This window comes from Falco biarmicus, chromosome 1, assembly GCF_023638135.1.
Source record: "Falco biarmicus isolate bFalBia1 chromosome 1, bFalBia1.pri, whole genome shotgun sequence".
In the NCBI taxonomy this organism is placed as follows: domain Eukaryota; kingdom Metazoa; phylum Chordata; class Aves; order Falconiformes; family Falconidae; genus Falco; species Falco biarmicus.
The window spans coordinates 3,953,559-3,980,271 of record NC_079288.1 but is presented as its reverse complement, the minus strand read 5'-3'; the positions used below and the strand labels follow the sequence as shown (position 1 = coordinate 3,980,271).

Here is a 26,713-nt window from a genome sequence, read left to right as displayed (position 1 = left end):
GAGTATTAAACATTACAATCTAGTATTTGTACTGTAATTTTAATGAATGCAATATATTTATATATTTGCTTTGTGTAACTAGGAATCTGGTATCTGTCGGTTATGAATGGTTTTCAGTCAAAGCAAGTACACACCAGGTAGATCATAGAATGTAGAATCATTTAGGTTGTTGAAAAGACCTTTAAGATCACAATTCCCGCTGTTAACCCAGCACTGCCAACCCCAACTAAACAGTGTCCCTAAGTGCCACATCTACCCGTTTAAGTCCCTCCAGGGATGGTGACTCCACCGCTTCCCTGGGCACCCTGTTCTGATGCTTGACCACTCGTTCGGCAAAGAAATTTTTCCTAATATGCAATCTAAACCTCCCTGGTACAACTTGAGGCCATTTCCTCTTGTCCTATTGCTTGTTACTGGGGAGAAGAGACCGCCCCCCCCTGCCTACAGCCCCTCTCAGGTAGGTCTCCCCTCAACCTCCTTTTCTCCAAGCTAAACACCCTCAGTTCCCTCAGCAATGTTGTACTTTGACTTGTCACGTATTTTGCTTGGATTCATCAAGGTGGGTAATATTTTCAGACAGCTGTGTGAAAAAGGATCATTTTAAAGGCAGGAGATGATGTTAAGGGTGCTTTTGTGGTGGGTGAGGTGTTTACAAGTGCTAAGGCCATGAGTTATTTTCAGATTTTGAGCCAAAGATAGACACTTTGTCCATGTGTAAATGTTGCTGCCACTGGCTGTATAGATTTTCCTTTCTGCTGTTATTTCCAAAATGAAAACAAGAGATTAGTAAAGGTAATAAAGTGTTAATAATGGCTTAATAAAGTGTACTGATATAATGCATAAAATAAATCTATGCATGCAATAAAATCTAAAGTTGTTACTATCTGTGATGTATGTAAAATGTTTTAAAGAACACAGGATCCAGATGTGGAAGGCATTTGCTCTTAATCTCAGTTGCTGCTATATTTTTCTTCCTATTGTTATATGAATGGTAAAGCATCCACAAGCACTTGTTCCTTTTTCCGTAAATGTGGATGTGTTTACTCTATATGTAAGTTTACAGGATCAGACTCTCCATTTATGTGCCCAGAGATCAGTTGTCCTCCTAATTTATGGTACTCTCTTTGGTTTTTCAATGTGGAAAGGTAACCTAAGTATTTAATGGTAGGGGGCATCATGAACCTTTTAATTACACCCCCCCCCCCCACCCCCCTTCTTGACATCAAGCATATCATGTTCCTGAGAGGCCATGTAGCAGAAGTTCTTGCTGCTGTTTGGCTATATAATAAAACCTTGAAATAAGCTTTTCTCATTCTGTATGCTCCATTTCAGATTTAACATCATTTTTGGAATTTAAAGTAGGGTCATTTCGCCTGGAGTTGTACAACATTAACCAGAGTAATTCAGTTATTTCAGAAAGCTGATTAGATTGTCCTCTCTCTCAAGGGTGGAGACTTTTGTATTTGTTCTGTAAGGTGTGCAGTACATTTCTGAGTGCTGTGTATAACTAATATTACTGACTTCAGCCATAATTGCAGTAAATGAGTGCATGAGATCTCTGCTATTTTATTTTTCTTAAAATAAAAAGAAGCAAAAGCAGCTTTCATGTCATTCTTTTCTGCACCCTGCGCATGAAAGGTGCACCTTTTTCTCGCTGTTCTGTTAAGCCTTTCACATTGGTATAGTGCACTATTATTATCTACTCTCATTTTATTAAATTATTTCTGAGTGGGATTATTTATGACATGTATGTTGTGACACTAGGAAAGTGTATTTTTCCTGTGTACGTCTGAAAGTGACTTCTGTATTTTGTTGCAGCTGTGTTTTATTCCTTCCTAGAGGCTTGAATAAAATGTTTTTTTGTCTTAAGGTGAAGATAAGTTTATTTTCCTCACCTATAGTGATAAAATAAATATTTAATTTTATTTTGCTAATCTAAAGGTATGTGAGTGGTGTTGTGGAGTACTACAAAAGCAATTACTTAACATCTGGGGGTGCAAGCGTGCCTTAAGATGGGATCACTAGAGATGGCAGAGGAACTGTATAATATGATTTAACATTAGATAGATGTATTATTCCCTATTTTAGTATGTGGATGGACAAATGCAGTTTTATTTGCTGTCTTGATAGTTGAATTTCAGTGACCCATCATTTTTAACTATAACATTGGCATTTTCACAGTAGCTAAAATTTTACTGTGTAGTGTACTCAAGGTATGGTAATTAATGCAGATTATTAAATGAACCCAGATCTCTCCATACCTGTGTAAATTAAAAGTGTCTTTTTGGTCTTTTCCTGATAATTTTGAGCGAGAGGGAGCTAGAAGACTCTTCAGTCACAGGGATTATGTCTGTACCAACTTTCTGACTCCCTAAATACTAATTTTCTGTATTATGGAAACGACAAATATCTGAGGCCATCGTATGTGAATAGCTTACATCTCAATTTTACCAGTAACGAACTTCAGAAAGCCATGCGATGTGTACTGCTGGTGTCTATAGTCTAAAAAGTTTGGGAACTCTGCTTTACTGAAACCTGAAAAGTACTGGATGGATCCTTGAGCAAATGAATGCAGTTTATGGCTTTTATCATTATGGGCAAGAAAAATAAATTGATGAGTGATATTTTGGTACAGTGCTGTCTTCTCGCTGGGTAGATGGCAGCATGTGGCAGTAATTGGTGGGGTAACTGATGTCTTGGTATCAATAAGAGGCTGAATTATAACTTATCCTTTTCCTGGGTGGACTTAAAGTCTGGGTTTTGTTATCTGTCTTGTTACACATTTTTTATAAAACTTTGCAGCATCTTTGAGACCCATTTGACTTCTGTGAAATTCAGTTCTAATTGACTTGAAGTTCAAAAGTTACTGGGGAAGGACAGAGCAACCAGCCTCAAAAATAAACCTAGTAGATTTCTTCTTGCCTCTTAAAAGGAATTGCTTGGAAGTTATGATAAAACAGCTGTCTCTTCTTGACTTCCTACCTGAACATGTTTAAAACTTCTGTCCAGGTTGGTGGCCAGCTTTTCCAATTTGTGAGAAGGGCTGGAAAATCACCAAGGGTTCGGGAACACGGCACGGTCACCACACGTGTTTCCTTAGAGAGGGGCAGAACGAGTTGAATTCCTGCCCTGCTTTCTCTGAGCCTGTGCCAGCTTGACCGCGGTAGGGAATGGAAGAGCAAACCCTTCCTACCCGCTCCTTTCCTGCAATACAGCGGGCTGCTAACAGGAGGACACAGCTGAACAGCTTTGGCAAGGAATATTTGGGTGCTTTTTTCTCTCAGCAGAACTGTTTGAAGGGTTATGGGTTATAATGGGAGGCAGCTGGAGAGGCTTTTCCCCTGCATGTTCCCTATGGCAATGGGTCTCATTCATGGGCTTCGGTTTGCAAATCCCAGGATGTGGCTCTTGAAGTATATTCAATTGACAGTAAATTCCTACCAGTCTCACTGTAGGACTGCAAGTTGAACATCATTGCTTTAGCATAAATCTTTACAAGAGATGTTAATGCCTGGTTAAAATATGTAAATATTTACTGACTTGTCTACTGTTTGTCAGCTTGGCATGCAAGACCTCCGATCTGATCCTTCTGTCTTGGCAGACATTGGGAATTTTGCCAAGAACATTAATAGGAACAGCATTGTGCCCTCTAATCTGTTTGTTTATGAAGTACACGAGAGTTATCTGGCTAGATGCTTTACAGTGAATTGAAAAAGCATCTGTTTGAAATTTTTTAGGAACTGTCGCATACTTTTAACTTATCATTATCTTAATGTATGGACCCTTTGATTCCATAAAATACATTGGTAAGCTGTGAAGCATGAAAGTGCACAGTCATGAGTTAAACTGCTTTGAAACACTAAAATTTTAGTTCATGGTGTTCTCTCCTCCTACGCTGATTTTTAGCTTGAAGTTGGCTCATCAGACTGTGGAGTAGTTCTTCCAAAGCCTCCTGTGCACCAAGCAGGCGTAGTGTTTGCTTGAAAATAAATGACTGTGTAGATCACATTGTTTATCGCTTTTCCTCCTCAAGCTGTCCCTTCTGCCTTTCCCAACCCCCTCTGCAGTTCTGGAGGGGAAATATGCAGTTTTATTTGGAGATTACTCTTTTCACGTTTGTTTATAGAATCCCTTTGGAAAGAAGGCGAAATACTCATTAGGAATATTGAGCCTGAAAATCATTAGTTGTAGGGGAGGAAAAAAAAGTCCCTCACAGTTCATTGAAAAAAAAATACCCAGTTTAAGTTATACCAGTTGGAACTAACCGGGTCTTTTAAATAGTATTTTGAGGAAGCTAAGCTGAGCACCACTTGACCTTCAAAGAAATGTAAGATCAGTACATTTTCTTCTGCTTAAAAGGCAGGAGTTTTTTGGAGGTACAAACAGTAATGCCAGGGTTAGATTTCTGGATTAGCCAGCGAGGAAGAGTTGTGTAAACTTTTGCCTGTGCTCTAGTCACCATGATGTTTACTGTTGTATCAGGTGGGATTCACAGGCACTGTGTTTAAATGGTTTACTTGAGTGCATAAATCGGGAGCCTTTCTGTAGGCAGCGGTGCTGCTGTGAGACGATTCAAAGCTAAGAAATGCTTTATAAATGCTGATAATAAAAGTTCTGTTGATATGACATTGTGCCTCTATTTCTTATGTCCGCCCACCTATTTCAGATGTGTAACTTCAATGCCTGTGTATTGTTACTTCAAAATTTTGAATTTTGAAGATGTATTAAACTTTGCTGTTAGAATAAATTGTTACTCAGATTTGAATTTGGAACTCTTCCGGCATGCAGCTCTCCAGGTCATTTTGAGAAAATGAATAATCCTGACATTTGTTCTGTTACATGCTTAGTATTTTAATTTCGGTTTTACAGACAGAAGAAGTGAAGTGCATATGCAGTTTGCTCAGTTTTGCAAACAGAATTGGCAACATTACATTGACCTTGTGACACTTAAGTTTTCAATTCTAATCTGCAATAATTTATACTCATGGAGTGAATGTAGAAATTCCAGTTTTACACATGAAATTTTTTAAAAATATACATTTATAGAACTCAAATTTATTTTGACAAGTGTCTCCTTTCCTTGGCTGTTAAAATATTAACTGTTCTGAAATAATTTTACACACGGGTAGGTCAGGTACTACAGTAGACTGGATTTTAAGAAAGCATGGTTGTAACCCACATAGTCTAGTCTCAGTTGCTAATTTGGGCACAGCTCAGGGGACCAAAACTAGGAGCATGGGTTTTTAAAGAGTCAGCAGGAAGAGCCAGGTGCCTCCAAGGAACAGTTGAGAGGATCTGGATTGGAATCTGAAGTAGATGGTGCAAATACCCAATAAACGTGCATGTTTGTGTCTGCACTTACGGGTATAAATGGAATTGAAATTAAATCTGAGAGCCTGAGTGTGTAATTTTCTGTATGTCGTCCACATACTAGTTGTCTATGTTACGATTAGATTGTTTTAAAAACAAATTACACTGCAGCAGCTCCTTATCTATCATTGTCCCATGCACTGTGACTTCAGTGGTTTTTTTTAATTACATTGTGAAATACTGATAGTGTGACTCAGTTTAGCCGGGTAGCCAAACAGCCAGGTCCTGACATCTCTTGGCTCCACTTAATCCACAGGTTTTTGCTTAGGGTCAGTTATGTCCTCTGAATTGCCCTCTTCAGTTTTCAAGTCGACCAAAGAAATTGTGTGGCCTTTGCAGTACCGTAGGCCACTGCTGGGCATGGAAAATCCAGCTTCTCCTGAAACAGCCAAGGTCAATATGTATCAAACCAGCATAAGATAACGGATAAGTAACATGTTTTTCTTTTACGTGGCGCCATGTTGGAGAAGGGTTCGGTAACCCAGTTTTCCGACGCCTGTCAGTTATGCTGGTCAGGTCAGTTAGGATGGGATCTCTGTATAATCAGTTTTGGGAATAAACACAGAAGCTTTGATCAGACTTTTGGTCAAAGGAATTTTGGTTGTATGTCAGCCAGGAAGTGAGGAAACCGGCAGCGCAGCAGAGTTCATGAAACCCTCTTTTCAGTCCCTTAGGGGAAAACAGAGTGTACATGAGAAAAACATCAATTAACTATTGAAGCAGATCCTAGATTTGTAGAATGGACCGTGGCCTAAAATGTTAGTGAGATGGAAATGAGTGTAATTTTTAGTTATATCTAGAAAGGATCCTTGCATAAACAGCTTAAGAATACCTGACGTTTATATGATTGAAAATATGTGCTTAAGCGATCCAGCTGCGTGTCTTTAATGGAATTATTCCATGAATGAATTTACTCATATGTATGGAAATGCATAACCTACTTGCCTGTTCCTGTTCTGATTGAAAATGGGGACTTATTTTTAATAGAAAAAGAAATTACCTGCATGAATCGGGTAATATTTTGCAAGGTCATTCTTAAGTATCACAGAAAGAGACATATGTCACAGATTTGTATCAGGATAACTGCAAAATACTGATACTTGTGTTCCTTCATTTTTGGGAAGATACATTTTGTACATAAGATTTTTTTATATGAATGTTGTAAAAGAGAAGGTGGCTTAAGTCAAAATTGTCTTGAAAAATCAATCTTCCTTTATGTTTCTATATCAATATTGAAAATCAAATTTTAAGAATGGAAGGGAACACATAGAGCACTGTGTCGCATAACATATGGGAAGTATGGTTTACATTTCTACCGTGTATTTGCTTACACAGGTGTTAATGAGAGAAGTGGGTTAGCAAATTATTTTTCATACAAAGAAAATACATTTATTTGACCTTCAATTAACTTCTTGAAGGTACATTACCTTAGTTTGGTTAAAAAGATCAAGCATAAAGGAAGTTTTTTAGCAGTGAATTTTTAAAATGGGCTAAAGATAGTTGAGACAATTGTAATAGTTGATATATAGACATAAATATTGATAGTGTGCTGTTTGCTAAAAATGAAAATGAGAATTACATTTTTCCTTCTTTCAGTTATCAGAACACATTTTTGTCAGTGTCAAGTCTGCTTTAAAGTATAGTGTCTCTAGGGATATGTATAATATATTTAAATATTACGTCAAAGGATAATGTAGTCAGATTACAGAAGTGCTTTGCTTTTCTGCGGGTGGTGTAGATAGTGGATAACCGTTTGTCTCAGTTTACTGGCAGATAATGTTGTCTGTCTTGCATACAGATTTTTATCATGACTGTTTCAACCCTCCCCAATATTTGCTTTAAAATTATTTAAGAAGTTCTGCACAAAGGTGTTGGTGTGCAGGGGTATCTAGACTTTCTGAGGCATGAATGGAAGTAGCCCAGCTGGAGGAAGAGACAAGTGGTTTGCTGTTGACCTCCACTTCTTTCTCGTACATCTTTGTCCTTCCCTGTTGTGCTTCACCCAGCCAGAGCGAGCGACTGTCCCCTGAGCGTAGGTGAGAAGTGTTTTGAAGGGAAAGGTGTCTTGGAGTGAATGGCTGCAGGCTTGGAGAAGGGGCAGTTGGTGGATGAGTTGTGTTACTTCCAAAGCAAAGATCATGTTGCCAGCAAAGACCCGAAAGCCTCTATGTAGCCAAGTGCCTAAATCCATGCTGACTTTAAAATTTGAAAGCGCTACTTATATTCTTAAAATCAGTCACAGGCTTAAATACCTTCTTGAATTAGAATCGAAACAGAGCTGGGAGCGCTGGAGAAAAGACTGGGAAGAGGTTAGTTAGTGAGAAAGCTCGGGATAGGAAATGCAGATGGCACAGAAGGAAGGGGATGTGGTGCTGCACCTTGAGATGGGAATGGAAGTTGGTTGGCAAATTGTCACTGCCATTATGCAGCTAACCAACATTTTATCATCCCCTCTGCCCCCACTCTAGGATTTCTGTCCCTGAGTCATGGCAGACAGAAGACCAGAGAAGTCATGTGAACAAGCATGTGAATCTCTTAAGCAGCAGGATTATGAAGTGGCAGTGAAGCATTGCACAGAGGCTCTCCTTTCCCTCAGCCAGTACCCCCCAGCTCACCTCCCGGAGGCATGCCAGGCAGAAATCGACCGCATCAAAATCGAGACTCTTCTGTATAGAATTGCTTCCTTTTTACAACTTGTGAGTGTGACTCTTTAATAGTACCTAGTGAACTGGAAAGCACAATCAAGTATCTTGTACCATCAAGTTTTAAATAAGTTTCAGCGTTTTCCTGGGATTGGCATGTTGCTTTGCCACAGCATCTCTCTTGCTAAAGCATGTATGAGGCTTCTGTCTCGTAGTTTTCTCTGATCTGTTTATTTTTCAGGATTGGGACCTCTTAAGTAGTTTGGGTCTGAATCACAGTGCTCTAAAAGAATGAAGAAAAATACTTAAAAAAAATAATAAAAAATTCCAGGAAGGCAAACTGTCTGGTTTTAGGGTATTAGGTTTGTACAGTTATGCTGAATTACATACCAAATTACCTGACCTTTAAAAAGCTTGAAATTAAGCTAGCAAATCTAAATATTTAAAAAAACAATGTTAGGAAATAGCAGAATTCAGGTAGCTGGTTCTTACCTGATTTAGCTCCGTTAGCATAGGCCTAACATTAATCTTTTAATACTTGATCATATACTAGTTCTTCACTGCTAAGCTAGAGCATATCTGGTGAAAGATGTAACTCTACGACTCTGGCAGATTTTTAATGGAAATGTGAAAACTGGGGTCTTGGTAAAGGTTTGTAAATGCAAGGAAGAGGCATAACCCTGAATTATAGATGATCCCATTGCAAATTTGTGTCCTTCCTTTAAAGTATCACAGATGTGCAGTTCCTTTAAGGAAAGGACATTACAATGCTTAACAATAAACCTATAATCTGCTTAATGAACCTCCATTTTTCTGTATTTTTCTGTTCTGGAAATGTTATTAACAGATATACAGGGGTCTTGTCCACCCCAAATCTTCATGTATTGGGTATGAACAATTTCATCTCAAGTGGAAAAAGTTTGGCCAAGTTGTAAGACCTTGCTGGACAGCTTTAAGATAAACCTTGCCCATCAGATTAGGGAGCATTTTTAAGCATTCTTTAAATAGGGAGCTGAATTGGACTACTCTGTGTGCAAAACAAGAATTGGGAAACTTCTTAAATTAAGAGGTGACTATCTTATGGCTCTTCAGGGGAAGAAATTCAGAAATAACTGAAGTTGTTTTGTTTTTTTAGTTTAATGGAAGTTGTTTTGTTACAGACCTGACTCCTCAAAATTATTTACATAGGCCAATATGCAGAGAGGTGCTTAGCAGTATTTAATATGTTCCTGACATTGATGCTGTTGCAAATCCTGCGAGACACCTCTCTGGATATTCATCATAGTAAATTATTGCAGTAAGTCTTCAGGGGCTCTGGAAAAATACTTGTAATCAAAACCTTCCTATTAAAGGCTTGAATTATATAGATACTTGAAGGTTTATAATTTTTTTAAAAAGTAAAGGAAAAAAAAATCCAAATTGTCCTTCTTGTTTTGCTAAAAAAAGTGATTTTTAACATCACCAGTGTTAAGACAGTGCAAGATAAAATACATACCTTACAAATTTCAACAGTACCATGTTAGTGCAAGTGTAAAAAAAATTACAGTGGCTAGAATAGGAAGTTATGTTTTTGTATTTTTTCCGAGATGTTGTGAGCCACATACAAACACATATAAAACATACACCTTTGCCCATTCATTTTCCTCTTTTAAAATGTCAGTTTGCTGAGAATTTGAGAAAAAGTCAGCATTCTAAGAATCAATAATATTATATTTGACATGTGACTGGTGTTTTTTACATCTTCCACCCAGGAAAAGATGAGGTGTAACGGATTCTGAAAAGTTTTAAGAGACTTGTAACTCAAGCATGTAGTTGTTTATGCTAACTGGAATAATGCTATTTTTAAACTTTTCATGTTTTACCTTTCAGAAAAAGTATGGGCAAGCAGATGAAGACTGTAGGCATGGTATGCTTATTTCTTTTTTTTATTATAGTGTTATGAATTGCAGTCAGTTGTCTGAATTTTTAAAACTGATGCCCAGATTTGTTAGTTTGCTAACAATGTTTTTTTTTTTCTTTTTTCCCCTGGTTAAAACTATGTATCTACTTGATAATACTTTTTCTACTTTTTCTGTTTTGAGAGCTCTCACTATTTTGTAACTCACACTCAAGTACCAGAACTCAAATGCATGTCTTTGGCACAGTGGTGCTATTTGCCTAATAGATATTTCAGTATACAAATGTAGGATGAATTGATAGCGTTAGGATTCTTGTGAAGATAAAGACAGCTGATAGTTCTGTCTTTCTTCCTAGGGACAGGGAGGATATTTTGGTTTGCATTTTGGGACTTGATTCAGAGACCGTCAAGATGGTGTACTTACATATATTCCTATTTGTTAAAGCTTCCAAATGTGCATATGTCACATTGAAGTTGAGCCTTTCATGTTTCACTGCCTTGTTCAGTCAGGGTATTTTTAAAGGAATTAACCATCCTTCCTAATGTTCTGTTGTTCATGTATAATGCAAGTGATTCAAAACTCACTGAGAACTCTGCTGCGTTTGGTAAGTGTTGGAACAGAGTTTATCAGTTAGATTTGGAAAGAAAAGGTGGGTAGATCCCACCTTTCAGTTTTTAGTACCTTAACTACTCTTGAATTTGAAAGGAGGTTTCCTCAAACCACAGTTTTGTTACACAGACTGTGTGATACACTATTCTGGCATTCCTGTGCTAGCGATGATAACCTTTAAATTGTTCCTTTCTGGTTTTGTGTGGGTTTTCCTAGTTGTTTTTTTTTTTTTTTCTTTGCTTGGTTTTTTGTTTTAAATGCATCTGTCTTCACTGATACTCAAGTCATAGTCTGGGGCACTTGTGGGGCTGTGCAGCCTGCTTGTGAAGGTCCATAAAACGTAACTAAGAAAAGTAAACTTGCTTTGTGTAGGTGTAAAATTAAGGTTTAACAAATTCGAAAAGGCTGAACATGGCTTAATCAGTACCATTCTTAAAATATTCTGGATTTTTTTTTAAAGCTGCTTCTTTTAACTGTTGCTACATGCCAAGGGTGTAATATTCTGACTAACCTTACAGTTGTCTTTCATGATGGCAAATAAAAGGAAGAGAGACACATACGGAAAGATGAATGATGGTTAAAGGAGGTAGGAGGGAGAATGAAGTTTAATGAATAATATTCTCATTGATGACATCTGATGGGTTCGTCATAGGGTTAGATGGGTGACGTTCATCTTCAAAACTTTTATTGGCATATGTGTCAGTTACAAGTATCTCAAAGAAATGGTCATGTTGAACTGTTTTTCTTCTCTTGCTGGATGGGCATAGAAGTGGGTGGAATAGAAGCGCTGATCTCTACTTTTTTTTTTTTTTAATTAAGTAGAGAAAACAGCTTTCAAATGTGTATTAGTAACAAGGAAATAGCATCCAATTTAACGTTAATTTTCTTATTTCATGCCATCATGTTCTGCAAATATTATTTCCAGATAATTTTTCACCTTATTACTGCCATATTTAAGTGTGTCTGTATATAAAATGTTGTGTGTGTGTATATATTTGTATATACCCACCCACCAATTTTTTTGAATATATGAATGAACTATTTGGTTGTGGTTGCCTATAATGTGCTGTTATCAACAGTAGCCCAGCATCTGACAGTTTATGATCTTGAAGGTTTTTAGGTTTGAAATATCCTTGGGAGGAAACAACCCTGGTGTGGACTACCTGATACTCACACTTCCTTGATACAATTTTTTTTTTAATAGGCAAAAGTTTTATTCAAGCTGCTGTTCTGTCTTTTTACAAGACTTGACATGTTGCATACCTGTGACAGTGTTTTATTTTAACCTGAATGATAAGTACATTTTGAAGTAGCTGGAGAAATAGATGTTCTTTATAGTATGCTGCTTGCACTGTTACAAGGAATGATGATAACTTACAATCTCTTAAATGTTTCCACAAACCTTTACCAAAAGGTACTGGTTAATGTGTTGAAACTTTTATGTGCAACTGTATGTTTTAGCTTGGTGATACTATACAGTTAATAATATAAAATGTCATAATTGGACATCTAATCTTTGAGGTTAAAATAGCAAACTGTCAGACATGTTAAAGCTATTTCTGGTGCTGCTGCTTCTGGTTTGGGAAGTAAAGCTCTATTTTTGGAAATGCGGTCAGTATCATCGGAGTGGTGAATTCAGACTAATCTTTGAGGCACTTTATAAAGAGGATTTAGTTACCTTTTTGTTTTGAAGAGATGTCTAGGTTTTTTTATGGAAGAGATTCTAGGGTTTTTTATGTAAATGTTCTGTGGGACTGTTTTTTTTTGCTTCAGTCTTTAATGCAATTTCTGTTAATCATGTGAATGTCTGTTGAGTGAGGAGTTTTGATTTGTTATTTTAAAATGTAATCCTGAAGTTGTGATCAGTGTAAAATTCCTGTTAGTACTAACAGGAGCTGTTTGCATCTGCGTGAGTAGCAGTATAAACACAGATGTTGATGTTGCCTGCAATAACAGTAATATATATTAAAATTTTGTAATTTTAGACAACTGTCCAGCCTTCTTTTCAACTCATATGCTTAGCTTACTAGCTTTTTAGTCACTCTGGCATTTCGTTTTCTGGACAGGTAATATATATGATTAAGTGTTACTCCTGCTTGTCTGAAGCACGTCTATATTGTGAAATAAGTCCTTTCACTATTGGAAGTGTCAATGAAAGTGTCTGTTTGGCTAGCTATCTGATCCAGTGCTAGAAAGCATTAGGAAAGGTTTCTGTTACATGGAGCCTGTAAATTTCTGGACTCAAACAATCGTTCCTATATCCTGCACTTTACAGCCTAAGTGAATAAAAGCCCTTTTAAAGTAGCAGGAATTGACCGTGAGGAGGTTAGCTATATTTGGAAACGACAGGGCATGCTTTTTGTGAGCATGAATGGATCTTCCTGAGCATGTTTGTGTTACTGCGAGGTTGTTGGTTGCTATTTTTTTTATCCTTTCTGTGAAGAGGAGGTCCTTTGTGTCTGTGTCAGATATTTGAATTTACCATTCCCGTATTTGTCTATTTTAGCATGTAAACATCACAAACCTTTTTTGAGCTCATGTACAGCATTTTTTAGATGGTGGGAGACAAGTTTCAAGTTAGTGTTAGACAAGAATAAGTAATACTTCCTTTACATCCAAGACTTGTCTTTCCAAGAAGCCATGGATTCAACCCAGGTTTCAGACTTTATTTTCATGTTAAAGGTGAAGGAAAACTGTATATAGCTTATTTAAATGTATGCTGTGATGAAGCTAATAGTTGCTGATTTGTGTTGCAGTGCTGGGAGAGGGGCTGGCCAAGGGAGATGGATCTTTCCGTGCAGTGCTCTGCTGCATGCATCTTAAAGGGAAGCTGCAAATTGTGTCTAATGTTCTTTCCAAATCACTGATGGGTGAATCACTGGTAAGTGGGTTTGCTGCAGTCTGCATAATATAAAAAGTAGTTTTGTATTTCCTTTTTAAAAAATGTGTTTAATAACAAACTTCTGAACATATGTTTGACTGGCAGGTTACAACAAAAATTACTTGTATGAAAAAGACAAAGATAAGTATACGTTATCAGGATACCTAGGTTGTTGCCTTACCAGTGTTTCAGAGTTGTTATGATTGTGCAAAGTTTTTTTGTTGTTGGCTCTGAATCCTCAGGGAATGCAAAATAATTTCCATATTTGTGTGATTGGCTAGGAAAAAATAAAGTAAGCAAAAGCTTGAGATTTACATTGAAATTGCACCTGATACCATTTTGTATGTGCTTCAGGAGGTTTAGCCATGAAAGGAGAAAAATTATTGGTAGGACTTTTAAATAACTGGCCCATGATAAGTTGTAAGACAGCATGAAAAGCTTTTCAGAAAAAAAAAAAAAGCTTTACATTTCAAGACAAAGACAAAGATTTGAGTTCAAAGCTGCTATTTTTACCCTTGACCTGTCAAAACTTTTAAAGATGCTTTTAACTCCATACATGTAAGTAACTGTTTTGGCTCTTATGTGACTACTCATATGGGGAAGATTAGGGACATATGTAAGTCTCCAAAGGATGGTTTCCTTTTTATTTCAGTAGTCTAGAATAAACAGCACACAGTTCATCATCGTGAACTGCTGGTGATGCTAAATCCAGAAACATGGTCATAGCACAGAGAAAAAGTTCTGGTCAGACCATGAGGAACTTGTAAGTGACATCAGAAACTGTCGTAGGAGAGTTACCTTGAAATTGGATAATGTCTCCTACATCTTGGTGCTTAACTTAATCAGTAGGTTGTTTTTACTAGGGAGTTCTGTTTGTTTGTCTGGTATATATCCTGAATTCCCTCCCCCCCTGCCATTGGTTATTTTTATGTAAAGAAAAGGGTTTTTTCTTTGTCTGGCTGGTGTTTTCTAACAAAAAAATGTTTCATTGAAAAATTCCTGGTGAGGTTGAAGGAAACTTGCCTTTAGGAAAAATTAGTAAAATAGTCAAAAGCTCCTTATCGCAGGAAACGTACAGTGCCCTTAGTCTGAGCTATTGTTGTGCAAATAGAGGTGCCTTCATATATAATTCCAGAGTGTTGTACCAAAGCAGAGTTTGAGAGATTTTTACAAGCTTTAGGTTATTAGACACAGTTGTTTTCAGTAGGAATAAAAATCAGCAACTGATTTACTGACTTTTGCCATTGTCTAAGAGAAGAAATGAAACAAAGTTTTGGACTTAATTTATTGAAGAGTTAGAATCCATCCAGTTTCGTCCCCAGTGACTTAAGAGAATGATTCTTGGTAAAAAATTTTGTGCCTTAATATGTTTAAGCTCAACAGGTTCAGTTTGTAGCCTTCTACTGAAGAAGTGAAAAATCATTTTGAAAAAAGCCTAAGTGTGAGGATTCTTGAGTGTCTGTTTTCAGCAGAGAGAGTAATTTCTGCTGCTCAGTAGCACAGTCAAAATGTGTAGGAGTCGTAACAAATGTAGTAGCAATTAATTAAATTTCTCAAGAGATTATTGAAAGAAAAACCACAGGTCTTGGTTCCTTTAATCAAAGTTTTGACTTAAATGACTGTGAAATGGTTACTTAGCTATATATTTCAGATAAACTTAACTTTGAAAGAGTGTTACTTCAGATGTACTTGAATATGCAGTTATTTTTAGTTACATGGCTAATCTTTGCTTTTTAGTGAAAACTCAAAAATTGTTACTCAGAGGAGTTACGAAATTGTAGAAATTAGTAAGCTGTAAAGTAGATTCTTAAGAAGAAATGAATCCATCAATGCAACAGCAGTGCAAGTTTATTATATTAATTCCTTTAGAGCCAAAGTGTTTCAGTAACCGTAGCATATGGTTCACTGTAGCGCTTTTCATCAGTAGCTTGCAAAGTGCTCTGTGAAGACAGTCAGTCTCACAGGCCCCATTTTGCAGATGGGAAACTGAGGTGTGGAGAGGTGAAGGGACTTGCCTAATGTCACCCAGCAGTCCAGTAGCCAAGCTGATAACAGAGCACGGATCTCCTGAGTCCTTGTCCGTTGGGCTGTGCTGCCTCTGTGGCTACTGTGCATGTAGAGTACTGTTCTGGAGGATAGCAATCAATAAACATTATAGCTATTAATATTTATCTTGAATGGCAGCCAAACTTCATAAGAAGTTTTTTTCCCCCAAGCTGTGCTATGTACACTGCTCTCCTGCTTTGTCCTGTAGTGATACTTGCTGTAAGTCTAGTGCTAGTTTTGGCCAGTGAATTCCCTTTTTCACCCTGATGTTTGCTTTGGTGTTACGTAGTCTCTGTCATTTAAAATTGCACCTTGTAAGTCAAACTCATTTTTCCTTCTTGCCCTTCTCCTTGGTGGTGGTGTGGGGGGAGAAATGAATTTGGTGGTTTGATGCATGTGAAGGATTATGTGTTTGATGTATTAATATTCTTTCTCCCCCAGAACGGGATGGTAACTAAGGATCTGACACGGCTGAAAACACTTCTTGCTGAAACAGAGGTAATAATGAGCATATTATTGGGAAAATAATGAGCAGTACCTGAAACAGCTGAAAGGCTTGTTTTCATGTGTCCCAGGAGATCCGGGCTCACCGTGAACATACTGGTTCAGACATCATTATTGCCAGTGGTCTGTTGGTCTTTACCACCTACCTATTCAGGAGCCTTTCATCACAATCTTGCATGATGTATGAGAAAATAGAGGAAGATGCTAATAGGTTGTTGACTCTTGAAGTAGCAAGTAGAAAGAATTCAAAGTGGTTAGATCTGTATTTCTTAATTATTTATTATATTTTTCTCTGTTGGAAATGATTCTGAAGTAATAAATGTGTCTTAAGAAATTGGTTAACAAATGTAAATGCCTTCTCAGTTACCTTTTTTTGTATTAGAGGTTAATTTGTCACATCTGTTGATTAAATTGCTACTTCTTTCTTTTCCCTCTTTTTTTCTTCTCTTTCCCCTTACGCTTTGTCATTGATTTGGGCTTTATTTTTAATGTAGATTCAAAGCTCAATGACATCTCAATACAGTTCAGACCTTTGGCCTTTTAAAAACTTCACTGCAGTTCACAGTAAAACTATCATAGAAAAAGATGGAATTTGGTCTTGTAAAAATCTCTAAAATTTTCTTCTAACAATGAGTGGACTCGGTGTTTCTGGCAGAATTCCTTTTATCAACGTCTGTAGACCAGTTGTTAGGTTAATATGAAATTCATGTTTGTAACTGGAAGTGTTTTCAGAGTGGTAATTAATATTTTTGTATTGGTTGTTCTAAACCATATTTTGACAGCGAAGAAGCTAAAGCAGTTCTTGTTGATGAAATTGTTTTGTGTTCCTTTATAACTGTGGGTTTTTTTCATATAATTGTAGGCAGCTGGTAAAGTACCGTCAGGATATCATGTAGAAGATTTAGAAGAAGGTATGGAACTCAATTATAAAGCTACTTGATTTCACAGTCAGAAGACTTGGGTTCTGCTCAGTGCTCAGCGCTGCATAGTAGTCAGAAAGCAAAAAAGGGGCTTGACTATTGTGATGAGCCCTGGGAAATGTGGTAGAATTATATCCTTATTGACTGAATTTGAAGGCAGAACTTCTGTTCATTGGTCAAAGCACTGTATCAGAGCCTGATCCATTCTGCATATTTTTTGAAACTTGCCTCCATAACCTTTGGACCTTTGTTTCAAATAAATTTGTTAGGGATTAAAAATTAATTTTTGGTGGGTAATTTTGCTTGTGTACAAATACACTTTGGTTTGATGTTTAGAGATGTGGTTCCTTGGACAGCTACTGCCAGACTCAGAAAAACTTGGCAATTAGAAAAATAATCTATGGTTTGACTACTCTGCAGGGTCCCGGGATGGCTGGCAGTTCCGCCCTCCACCCAGGGGAGTCACAAGCAGTGAAGAATATACACTATGTAAAAGGTAAAGTCAGTGCTTTATATCAACATTCTCCAAGGGATCATAATGTTTCCTCTTTTATTTAGCTGCTGACAGAACGATTAAGAGGTCAGCAAAATGAAGGTACTTGTTAGAACAGGAGTTGATTCGTTCACAGATTTTTAGAAGGGTCAGTTTATCCAGAAGCACTTGCATTTATAAACTTTCTAATTTGTATAATTTCAGAGATGTGAAAAATTCCCACAGGCAACAGTGTTAGCAAACTGAAGCACAGTGAGGTGTGCTTTGACATCAGAGAGGGTGTGCATGCCTTCAGCTGAATGGGCTTTGTTGATAGATGAGCTTTGTCTCCAGATAAAGAAATGTTTATGGAATTTCCGTCCAGATCTCATTATTTCCATTTTGTGTAAGCTCAGGTACACAGAGGTGAATTGCCTTGCTGAAGATCCGATGGCTTGTATTGGAGTTTCTCTTCCTTGTCTTTTCCAGTCATCTAGTCAGTATTGCCTGTAGTTTGTGCTGTTAATCATCATTACTTAAGTCAAACTGTATTAATATAAATGGGGAGGAACCAGCATCATGCCTTTGATTCTCCCATATATGTAACTGATGCAAATAAATTATTTTGGAAGTGCAAGCAGGAATCTGACCTTTTTAAATTACACAACTGAATTGCTGAATTTAGGCTGCTTTTGGCATGATTTTCTAGAGATGCCAAATCTTGGCAGCTGTTGTTGACTTTTATTGTATCTGGTGCGTATTCAGCAATTTTTAAAAAGCAGATATTTACAGATTTTAGCGATGATTTTATGTTGAGCAACATCTGTACCATGCTTCCAACTATTGCTCTGAAACATTTTTTCCACTAAAGCTGTAATTAGCTTTATGCCCACTGTTAACTCTTACAGTGAGGAGGATATGCCTTAATCAGCAAATCCATATGAACAGTATCATTCTGACCATGGGCTAAAGATTTTAGCTCCTTATGAGGAGGCAGTTACAGGTACTGAATATGAATTTTTGAAGCTGCAGTTTATTTTTCCCCTGTGTGCCATAAAGCAGCAGTACAGCATATTTATTCTAGTTAATGAAGCTATGGAATTGCAGGAGGTATTAAATAAGAAACTAAAAATGAGAAAAAACCTGTCTGTTATAAATATGAACAATGAGCACTTGCAAAGCTTGCATAATGATGAAAAATTTTAAAGTAATATGCTTTCCAGTTAAATAACGAAAAGGAAACTCACTTGATTTTTAATCTGCTATGTAGCTAATAAGAACACGTCAACAATTTTTTTATGCTTTCACTCCATTTACTTTGGGCCATGAAAATCATAATCGTACTTTAGCATTCTAACGCAATGGGGAATTGGAAGATTTAAAACAGAGCTACTGAAATTGACTGCCAAGGAAAATATTTTCATTTGAAATATATTAAGCAACTTAAGCCTGGGAATGTCTTTAGTAACATAATGATATATATCATGCTTATTTTATTTACAATTGGGCACACAAACCTTTAAAGACTTAAATTTAAAGGAAAAGTGTATGCTAAATCGAATGATAACCACTGATACAAGTGTGGCCTAGGTATCCAGGTCCTTCTGCTGCAAGGTTTTCATACAGTCAGGTGTTAACTTGTTTTTGTCACGTAGCTCAGAGTTCATGTTCTAATTCATGTTACACTATGTAGTATATTACGGAGAGATTATTTAGTCACTGATCCCCTTCTGCTGTGTTTCTCAATGATGTGGGGTCCTGACTTACTGTATTAATTTAGTCTTGGTGCATCCTTTCTTTTTTACAGTAAGTCATCACTGTAGGAAGAGATTCTTAGTATATGTAGATATCCACATGAAATTAAAATGATGTTATGTTTACAAAGATTCTGTAAACTTAATATCCTGACAGAGATCAGCCTGTCTGGCTTTATTTATTATAAACATGATGCTTAAATTAACTCTTTATAGTCTCCTTATGCAAAACGAACAAAACAGCCTCCTGGCCTGATGTTTATTCTGTATATCCTGTACTTTCTTAGCACCTACAGAACTTACCCCACTCCCCATTTTATTCTTCATTTTGTCATCTATTTTTTAAGTGCTTCAGTTTTGAAGAATGATGGTGAAACTACTGCCTTGTGTTTTACAATTTTAATACAAAGTTTAATTATAAAAATAGTTTCCAAGTTATATAGGCATTTGCCCAGACTTGCAGTAAATTCTTAGAACTAGAATGCTTAAATTTTATACAGGCATTTTGAATATCATTAATTTTAATGCAGCAACACATGCCATTAAATGAAAAATGTACTATTTATCAAATCCTTCACCTCTGCAAAAATAGATCCTTTTAGACTGATACACTGTTTACGAAGAAGAGGATGAAACCTTTTCTTGAGGTGATTTCTGTGTAGGTGTATTTAGTAGAAAGGACCATGTGATGTCACTGTTGCTCCAGGAAAAACTGCTGACTGAGTATTTATCAGCTAATAATGTAACTACTGGAGGAAATTATGCTCTGTCTTCCCTTTACCCTTGATTAACAGTGTTTTATTCATATTAATACAATGCCTAGTCATTTCAGGGATGGTCCATGATCTCATTGTGTTAATTTCTGTACAAACACTTGATTCTTTGAAGCTGGAAATTTCTTAAGAAGACTTTTGTTCCCCTATGTTTCAAAGAAATTTGATACACTCTTCTGAAGTTTGAACTAAGAGAGGCTGCCACCTCTCTTACAAAGTGCTGCGTACATGTATATATTTCCAAATCAGTTCACACGAACTAAACTGCCTTTAGTTCTGTGAAAGAGACTTAAAGAATGTCCTTCTGGCTTTAAAAGTAAAATTTTTATATTTTTCTTTTTAATTGGAGACCGAAAAGTTCAAGGCATAATCGTTTTTCCTATTTTATGTAGATTTTTAGAGCAAGGGATCTGCAGGTACGGTGCACAGTGTACTTCAGCACATTCCCAGGAAGAGCTAACAGAATGGCAAAAACGATATGCTTCCCGCTTGATCAGATTAAAACAGCAGAAGGAAAACAAACAATGTTCGGGCAGTTATATGGAAACCTTGATTGAGAAATGGATGAATTCGTTATCTCCTGAGAAAGTGGTAAGGAAAATATACTACTTCCCTATGTGCTCATATTTAAAACTAACAGATGAGCCTGTTTTTGGCCCTTACTATCAGAGCTGGTCGAATTACTCCTTACCAAGAAATTGTCCAACCAATTTGCTCCCCTTTCCATCCTGCCGTATGTCTTCTTGCAAAGATACCAGAGACTTAGGCTGATTTCTGCAAATGTACTCAGTCTTTTCAGGAATTCAGTAGTTTGTGAATTAACAGCTTGTGGGTTACTCACAGCTTGTGCATTTTGCATATTTACTACTCCCAGTGCAGGATGGGTCATCCAAGTCTCATGGTATTGTTCCTGTTCCTTGACTAGATGGCAGAACTTTTTAAACTGGGGAACAATAAATGGCGAAGCTTTCATGACTTAGTGGAGAATACTTTTGCTTGTGCATGGCTCCTTGTCTTTGCTTGCGACTGCAGGCACTTGTATGAAGAAAAGCCAATCCCCCAAACGTTCAAAAACGTTTGAATACCGAAGAGTGTGGGGTATGGATAAATCAATTTTAGCAGCTGTTTGGAAATCCAGAGAGTGTTGTCGTGGCATTCGACCAGCTCTACTTACCACTGACCCTAAGGAGTTTTCGGTCCATCTATTGTTGATTAAAATCTGGGAAGAGTGGACTTTCTGCAGAATGCATTAATGAGTAGAAAGCCTGAATCTGGTTTCCTGGTGTCTCTAGTAGTCTCATTGACGTCAGTGAGATCTGGGGTCTTCTGGAAATGCAGTCTTTGGGCCTCGTTGTGTCAGATCCTTCTTTCCAAACAAAATAGCATTCTACTTCAAACATTTACAATTAAGTTGGTTTTTGAAAAACAAGTCCTGCGGTTAATTGTCCTTAAATTATTATATTCTTTGCTTGCACAGTATGATCTAGTAATTTGGCTTGCTGGTCTCTCTGAATTAGCACATACTTTTATTAATTCCTACACAGGACTTGCATCAATTCTACACAGTGCAGGAAAGAATACTTTCCACTTTCTGTTAAAAAATTCTACTTTTTCCCAAGTGTTTTTGTTTTGATACTGCCTGTAGAAGTTTAATGTTATCTTCTTTTTCTTTTAATCTAGCTTAGTGAATGTGTAGAAGGAGTGAGAGTAGAACATAACCCTGAGCTATCGGTAACTGTCACCACCAAAAAGTCTCATCAGACATGGACATTTGCTCTCACTTGTAAGGTAGGATTACTTATCTTTTGAACGTGAGTCAATTATAACTAGAATGCAGCCCATAGCCTTTTGCAATTAATATTTCAATTGCATAATTCTTCTTAAAACAGAGACACTTCCTAGCACCATCTCCTCTCTCTCTTCCCAGCAGCTCTGGTGATTACATATCGACTGCCCAGATTTCTGGAAAGCGGGCAGGACTTGTACCTGCTCTGAGAAGTTGAGAGTTCTTAGCAGCTCTCATTATCTGGTTGCAAATGAAGATATTCCTGAGATAATTTCAGTTTTCCAACACAGTGTCATTTCAACCTTTGCCTTTTTTTTATAGCCTGCAAGAATGCTGTATCGAGTGGCATTGCTTTATGATGCCCATCGTCCACATTTTAGTATCGTTGCAATATCTGCTGGAGACAGCACTACCCAGGTATCACAAGAAGTTCCAGAAAACTGTCAGGAATGGATAGGAGGAAAAATGGTCCAGAACGGAATAGATCATTATATATACAAAGTCAGTATAGCCTTTAACACAGAAATCTTTGGAACTTTTCGCCAAACTGTTGTGTTTGACTTTGGATTAGAACCAGTCCTCATGCAACGAGTAATGATTGATGCTGCTTCAACTGAAGGTAATGTATTAAAAAAAATTTTTGGGAATAGTGGAAATCTTTCATGCCATTTCTTCCCATATTTCTGGGCAGAACAGCATCTGTATTAACAGCTGATGAATGTCTTCTACTCTGTGTTATGTTCATCAGATATATGATTGTAAATAGTGGACAAAAGCTTAACTAAGATAGATAGCTGGAGTATGACTGTTAGTCTGTCAGCATATGGCTCCTAAATCTTGTCAGAATGCTGAGAATTTCTAGTTTGTTATGTGTCTGAAGACAGCACTGGAAGTTCACATATGTTTATTTTTTTATGACTATTTTTGTATTGATGAAAAAGTTAAACACACAGAAAAAGGTCAGTAGAGAGATGAAGTGTTTCTGTATAAGAACACACCTGGTAGTTCATGCCTTAATTAAAGCAGTTTGTCTGAGAAGTTGTTTATTTTCTTTGTTTGGGTTTTTTTTGGTTTATTTTTCTCCCCTTGCAATATGTGACTAGGGTTGTCAAAGGCAAGAGGGGAAGCATAGGCTTGTAACTCAATGAATTGCTGTTGACATGAAGTTTGAAAACATAAAAGAAAGTGTAACTATATATTTGTGTGTTTTCAAGGAAAACAAAACTTAACTGCATGTTATTATAAGTTTATGAAACTGATCTGTGCCTTTCAAGTCAAACCTGAAATAGCCACATTATCAGAAAGATGTCAGTAGACTAAAAGATATTTGAAGAGGCGCAAAAAGAAGGAAGCACTTTGATTTAGGGTTAAAAGATTAAGAAAGCTTACTATAGGTCACTATGTCACTTGGCAGCAAGCAAGGGAGTGGGATACAGTATGGTAATTTTTAATGAAAAATTGAGAGATACAAACACCAAAGAAACAGAATTGTAGCACTGGGATGTAAGCAGGAAGAAGAAAAAGGAAAAAGAAGGAAAAAATAGGAAACTAAGAAAATAGCAATTTTCTATTCTTGGCCTTTATTTTCAAATGACAGGTTAACGTTTGCAACATTAACAAAAAGAAACTGTAAATAGCAAAGATTGTGAACTGATCTTTCCAGATGACCCGAATACTTGTAGCCAAGAGCAGGAAGACTGTACAAGTTGTAATGCCTCATGAAGCAGAGAGTATTGCATTGTGAACAAGAAGCTATGCTTAGAAGCAAGGCTGTGGTCTTTTCAGGAGCAATTATATGATCTCCATGTAACAATGTGGGTTATCACAGCAGACTGGCTTCCCAAGACATGGAGCTTGTGGGGAACAGGTGTCCTTTTATTGTAAACCTGTTTAGGATCAAGAGAACCAAGCCATAACTTATTTGCAAAGTCAGAGTTACTGTCAAACTAATCATTGGGTCCTTGTTGGCTTAAACTAGTAACCAAGGCGACAGAAGGAATAGCCAGTCCAAATCCATGTGAAAAGTGATGAAGTTGAGATAGCACTCACTGACAGTAGTTACCGACAAGCCCTTTTCACATGTGGCTTGTCTGCATGCAGAGGGATGCTGAAGTCTTCAAGCAGGTTGTTGCTGTATTTATTTCAGATGAAAAGAGTGCTAGGTGCTTTGCAAATTAATGTAGATACAAATATCCTGGGCTTTTTGCCAAGGTAATCGAAGAAGTGTGCGAGCAGGCAAGTGAAAGGGATGTGTGTCCGATCCCATTGGAGTTTCGTTTACTTTTGATATATATGAATTGGGATCTCATGGAAGTACTTTTCAAACAGAAAGATGCCTGAGGTCTCTACGTTTGCATGTAATTCAGGGGCCTCTCTAGGTACCTGGGCAGGAAAGAAAAGCCAACATGAAAATATTCTAATGGAGGAGCCTCTGTTATGCATTTTGAAATCTTTATTTGCTGTGGAAGAAGACAGCTAAGAGCAGTTTTCTGTGTGCTGAGAATGTACAAAATGCTTTTTAAGCAAGGCTCACTGTACGTGCAATCTGTGCCAGCAACTGTTTTTCCAGTGGAAGCCGCTCTAGTGCTGGGAATTAGGTGGCTGCCTTTCTAGCAAACAAGGATTCGATCCCAGTGTGATTACTGAGCTTTTGTGACCTGAGGTACGGTTAGCACCAGAGAAAGCTTTGTTTATGGTGAGATCATTTCAAACACAAACCACACACACATGGACTTTCTTGCCATACAGCTGTAGTGAATGGTGTGGTTCAGGCTCAAGGTGGATATTTAAACGTGGTTTCTCAGTGAACACATCAGATCAGCGAGTGAAATAAGCTATGTTCCTGTGGTCATAGTTGAGCTGAACTGAGATTTCTTTTACTAAAAAGCTTCCTTCTCTTTAGAATAAAGGCAGTCAAGATGATGTTAAGTATTTAATTTGAATTTGAAAATATCTTCTTTGCACATTTTTCAGCGTTGGTGTGATACCCTGGATACCTATCTTAAATCTCACTCAGAGATGATGCATTAAGATACCATAGCTTCACTATAAATGCCAAATATTTTCAGCTCTGCAATTTAACTGCAATTCTGTTGGCTGATGCACTGTTCTCATAGTGTTTTTGTGGTGTTAATGGATATATTTTGGGTGGCTGTAGACAGTGCTTGGTCTTCTGTTTATTATTTAAACTATGTGGTCCCACAAATTAGGGTATTCTGAAAAATTAATTTCCTTTTTTCTAAGTTTGGAAATGTAACCTAACATGACAAAGTTATGCCTGGCAGAGTAAATTTAGCTATAGAATGCAACTCTCTGCAGAATACACATATTACAGTACTGTAGAATTTTTAAAAATATTTTCAATGCTGCAAGTTTAATGGTTTCTTACCAGCTAGTTTATCAACTTCTTTCTATTACCTTCTAAATTTTATAGTCTATATTGTAAGGCTCTTGACTACTTCATATTTTTTAAATGAGGTGGTGTTGCAGTTAGGCTTTGAAAGCATATTGTGATGCCCAGTCCTTGCAAGTTGCTTGTGATTATTAAAATATAAGTGCTTTCCTTGTTTGTCTGTATTAATTCTATTTGCTATCTATAGAATATTTTATTTTCTGATACTGTTAGAGAGCCTGCTTGCTCTCTGTGTACACCTGAAAAGTAGGAGTGGTAAGTACTAGCAGTGAACTTACCAAAGCTGTTGTAGGCAGATGAGACTTACTTACATTCAGTTTGTTGTCTCTAATGGGATTATTTTTAGTAGTGGGTTAGTTTGGGGTGGTGTTTTGTTTTGTCTTTTAATAAAACCCAAGAACATCTGGAGTTTGAACTTATTTCCTTTCCCTATTCTGTATCTACATTCAGATCTTGAATACCTGATGCATGCACGGCAACAGCTACTAACCACAGCTAAGCGTTGGGATTCTACTTCTAAGACTATTGTAGAATTTGAGCCTAATGAAACTACTGAATTGGAGAAGAGCCTTCTTACCAGATACCAAATCCCTCTTTCTGCTGACCAGCTATTTACACAATCTGTCCTGGACAAATCATTGACCAAGACCAACTATCAGTCACGGCTACATGACCTCCTTTATATTGAGGAGATAGCACAGTATAAGGAAGTTAGCAAGTAAGTGATACTTTTATAAAAAAATTTCTTAGATATTTCTTACTGTCCTATTAAAACGAGCGTGGCAACAATTTTCATTAAACCTACAGGCTTGTTTAAGATACTGAGTCTTCCTATTTCTTTGAAATTAATTTGAATATGAGTCTGGAAATAACAGCTTTTGATAAAGGTCACTAGTACTTAACAAATGTAATTTACTGGTAACTAATTTTAAATAAATAGTATGTATCAGTCTATGCTTACAGTTGGAGGCACTTAAACAGCGGTTGTACAATGTTTTGTTAATTTCTGTATAATAATTATTCTTTTTTATAGTTTTTTGGCTCTCGTTATACAAGAGGATATTAATAATAGGAGTCATATTTTTGTTCCTTGGTGAAAGTAGGTTATAGCAAAGTAATATATGAAATCTTTGTGTAAAGGGTTGAATTGTGGGTGGATCAGACTCTGATCTTATGATGATGTGGCAGCTGACTATTATATTTATTCTCTAAATAGGCTGAAACCCAGCTTCTGAATAAAATTTCCTAATAAAAGGCATATAGTATACATTGTTTGTTTTGTTCTGTCTTTAGGTATTATGTCCATATTACCAACTGGATTAGCTGCATGAACAAATACAGAGTTAGGAAAAAGATGTGAGCTTCCCATGTTTAGACTCTCACTGGCCCTTTTTTCTGTAGTTCAATATTTGTGGTTAAAAATTTTTCCTGCAGTCATGTGGTACAAAAGTTTTAAAGTGTTGCTGTACTCAGAATGGAAAGCCAAAAAGGTATAACTTCCCTTTAACTTAATTTGGTAGCAAATTTAGTTCTATCAACTTCTTAATTTCCAAATCAGAAATGTCTTTTTAAGATGAACCACTCCTAGAGCTATAGAGGTTCAGCTGAATCACCCCTCTGGAATTTAGGAAGAAAATACTATGAGT

At 36.9% G+C, this 26,713-nt stretch overlaps 1 protein-coding gene across 4 annotated transcripts in view; it reads left to right on the top strand.

Moving 5' to 3' along the window:
- Positions 1 to 26,713, top strand: part of HELZ (helicase with zinc finger) — a 91,479-nt gene that overhangs the window by 9,656 nt on the left and 55,110 nt on the right. For 3 of the 4 annotated variants that reach the window (XM_056333231.1, XM_056333156.1, XM_056333067.1), the window contains exons 2-11: positions 7,839 to 8,066; positions 9,882 to 9,918; positions 13,276 to 13,400; positions 15,888 to 15,944; positions 16,813 to 16,861; positions 17,291 to 17,366; positions 20,262 to 20,460; positions 21,550 to 21,657; positions 21,977 to 22,274; positions 25,518 to 25,785. In XM_056333231.1, coding sequence (XP_056189206.1) covers positions 7,857 to 8,066; positions 9,882 to 9,918; positions 13,276 to 13,400; positions 15,888 to 15,944; positions 16,813 to 16,861; positions 17,291 to 17,366; positions 20,262 to 20,460; positions 21,550 to 21,657; positions 21,977 to 22,274; positions 25,518 to 25,785 — 1,427 coding nt within the window. In that variant the 5' untranslated portion in view covers positions 7,839 to 7,856. The remainder of the gene's footprint in view (positions 1 to 7,838; positions 8,067 to 9,881; positions 9,919 to 13,275; positions 13,401 to 15,887; positions 15,945 to 16,812; positions 16,862 to 17,290; positions 17,367 to 20,261; positions 20,461 to 21,549; positions 21,658 to 21,976; positions 22,275 to 25,517; positions 25,786 to 26,713) is intronic. The other variant, XM_056333304.1, reaches the window with a different exon arrangement.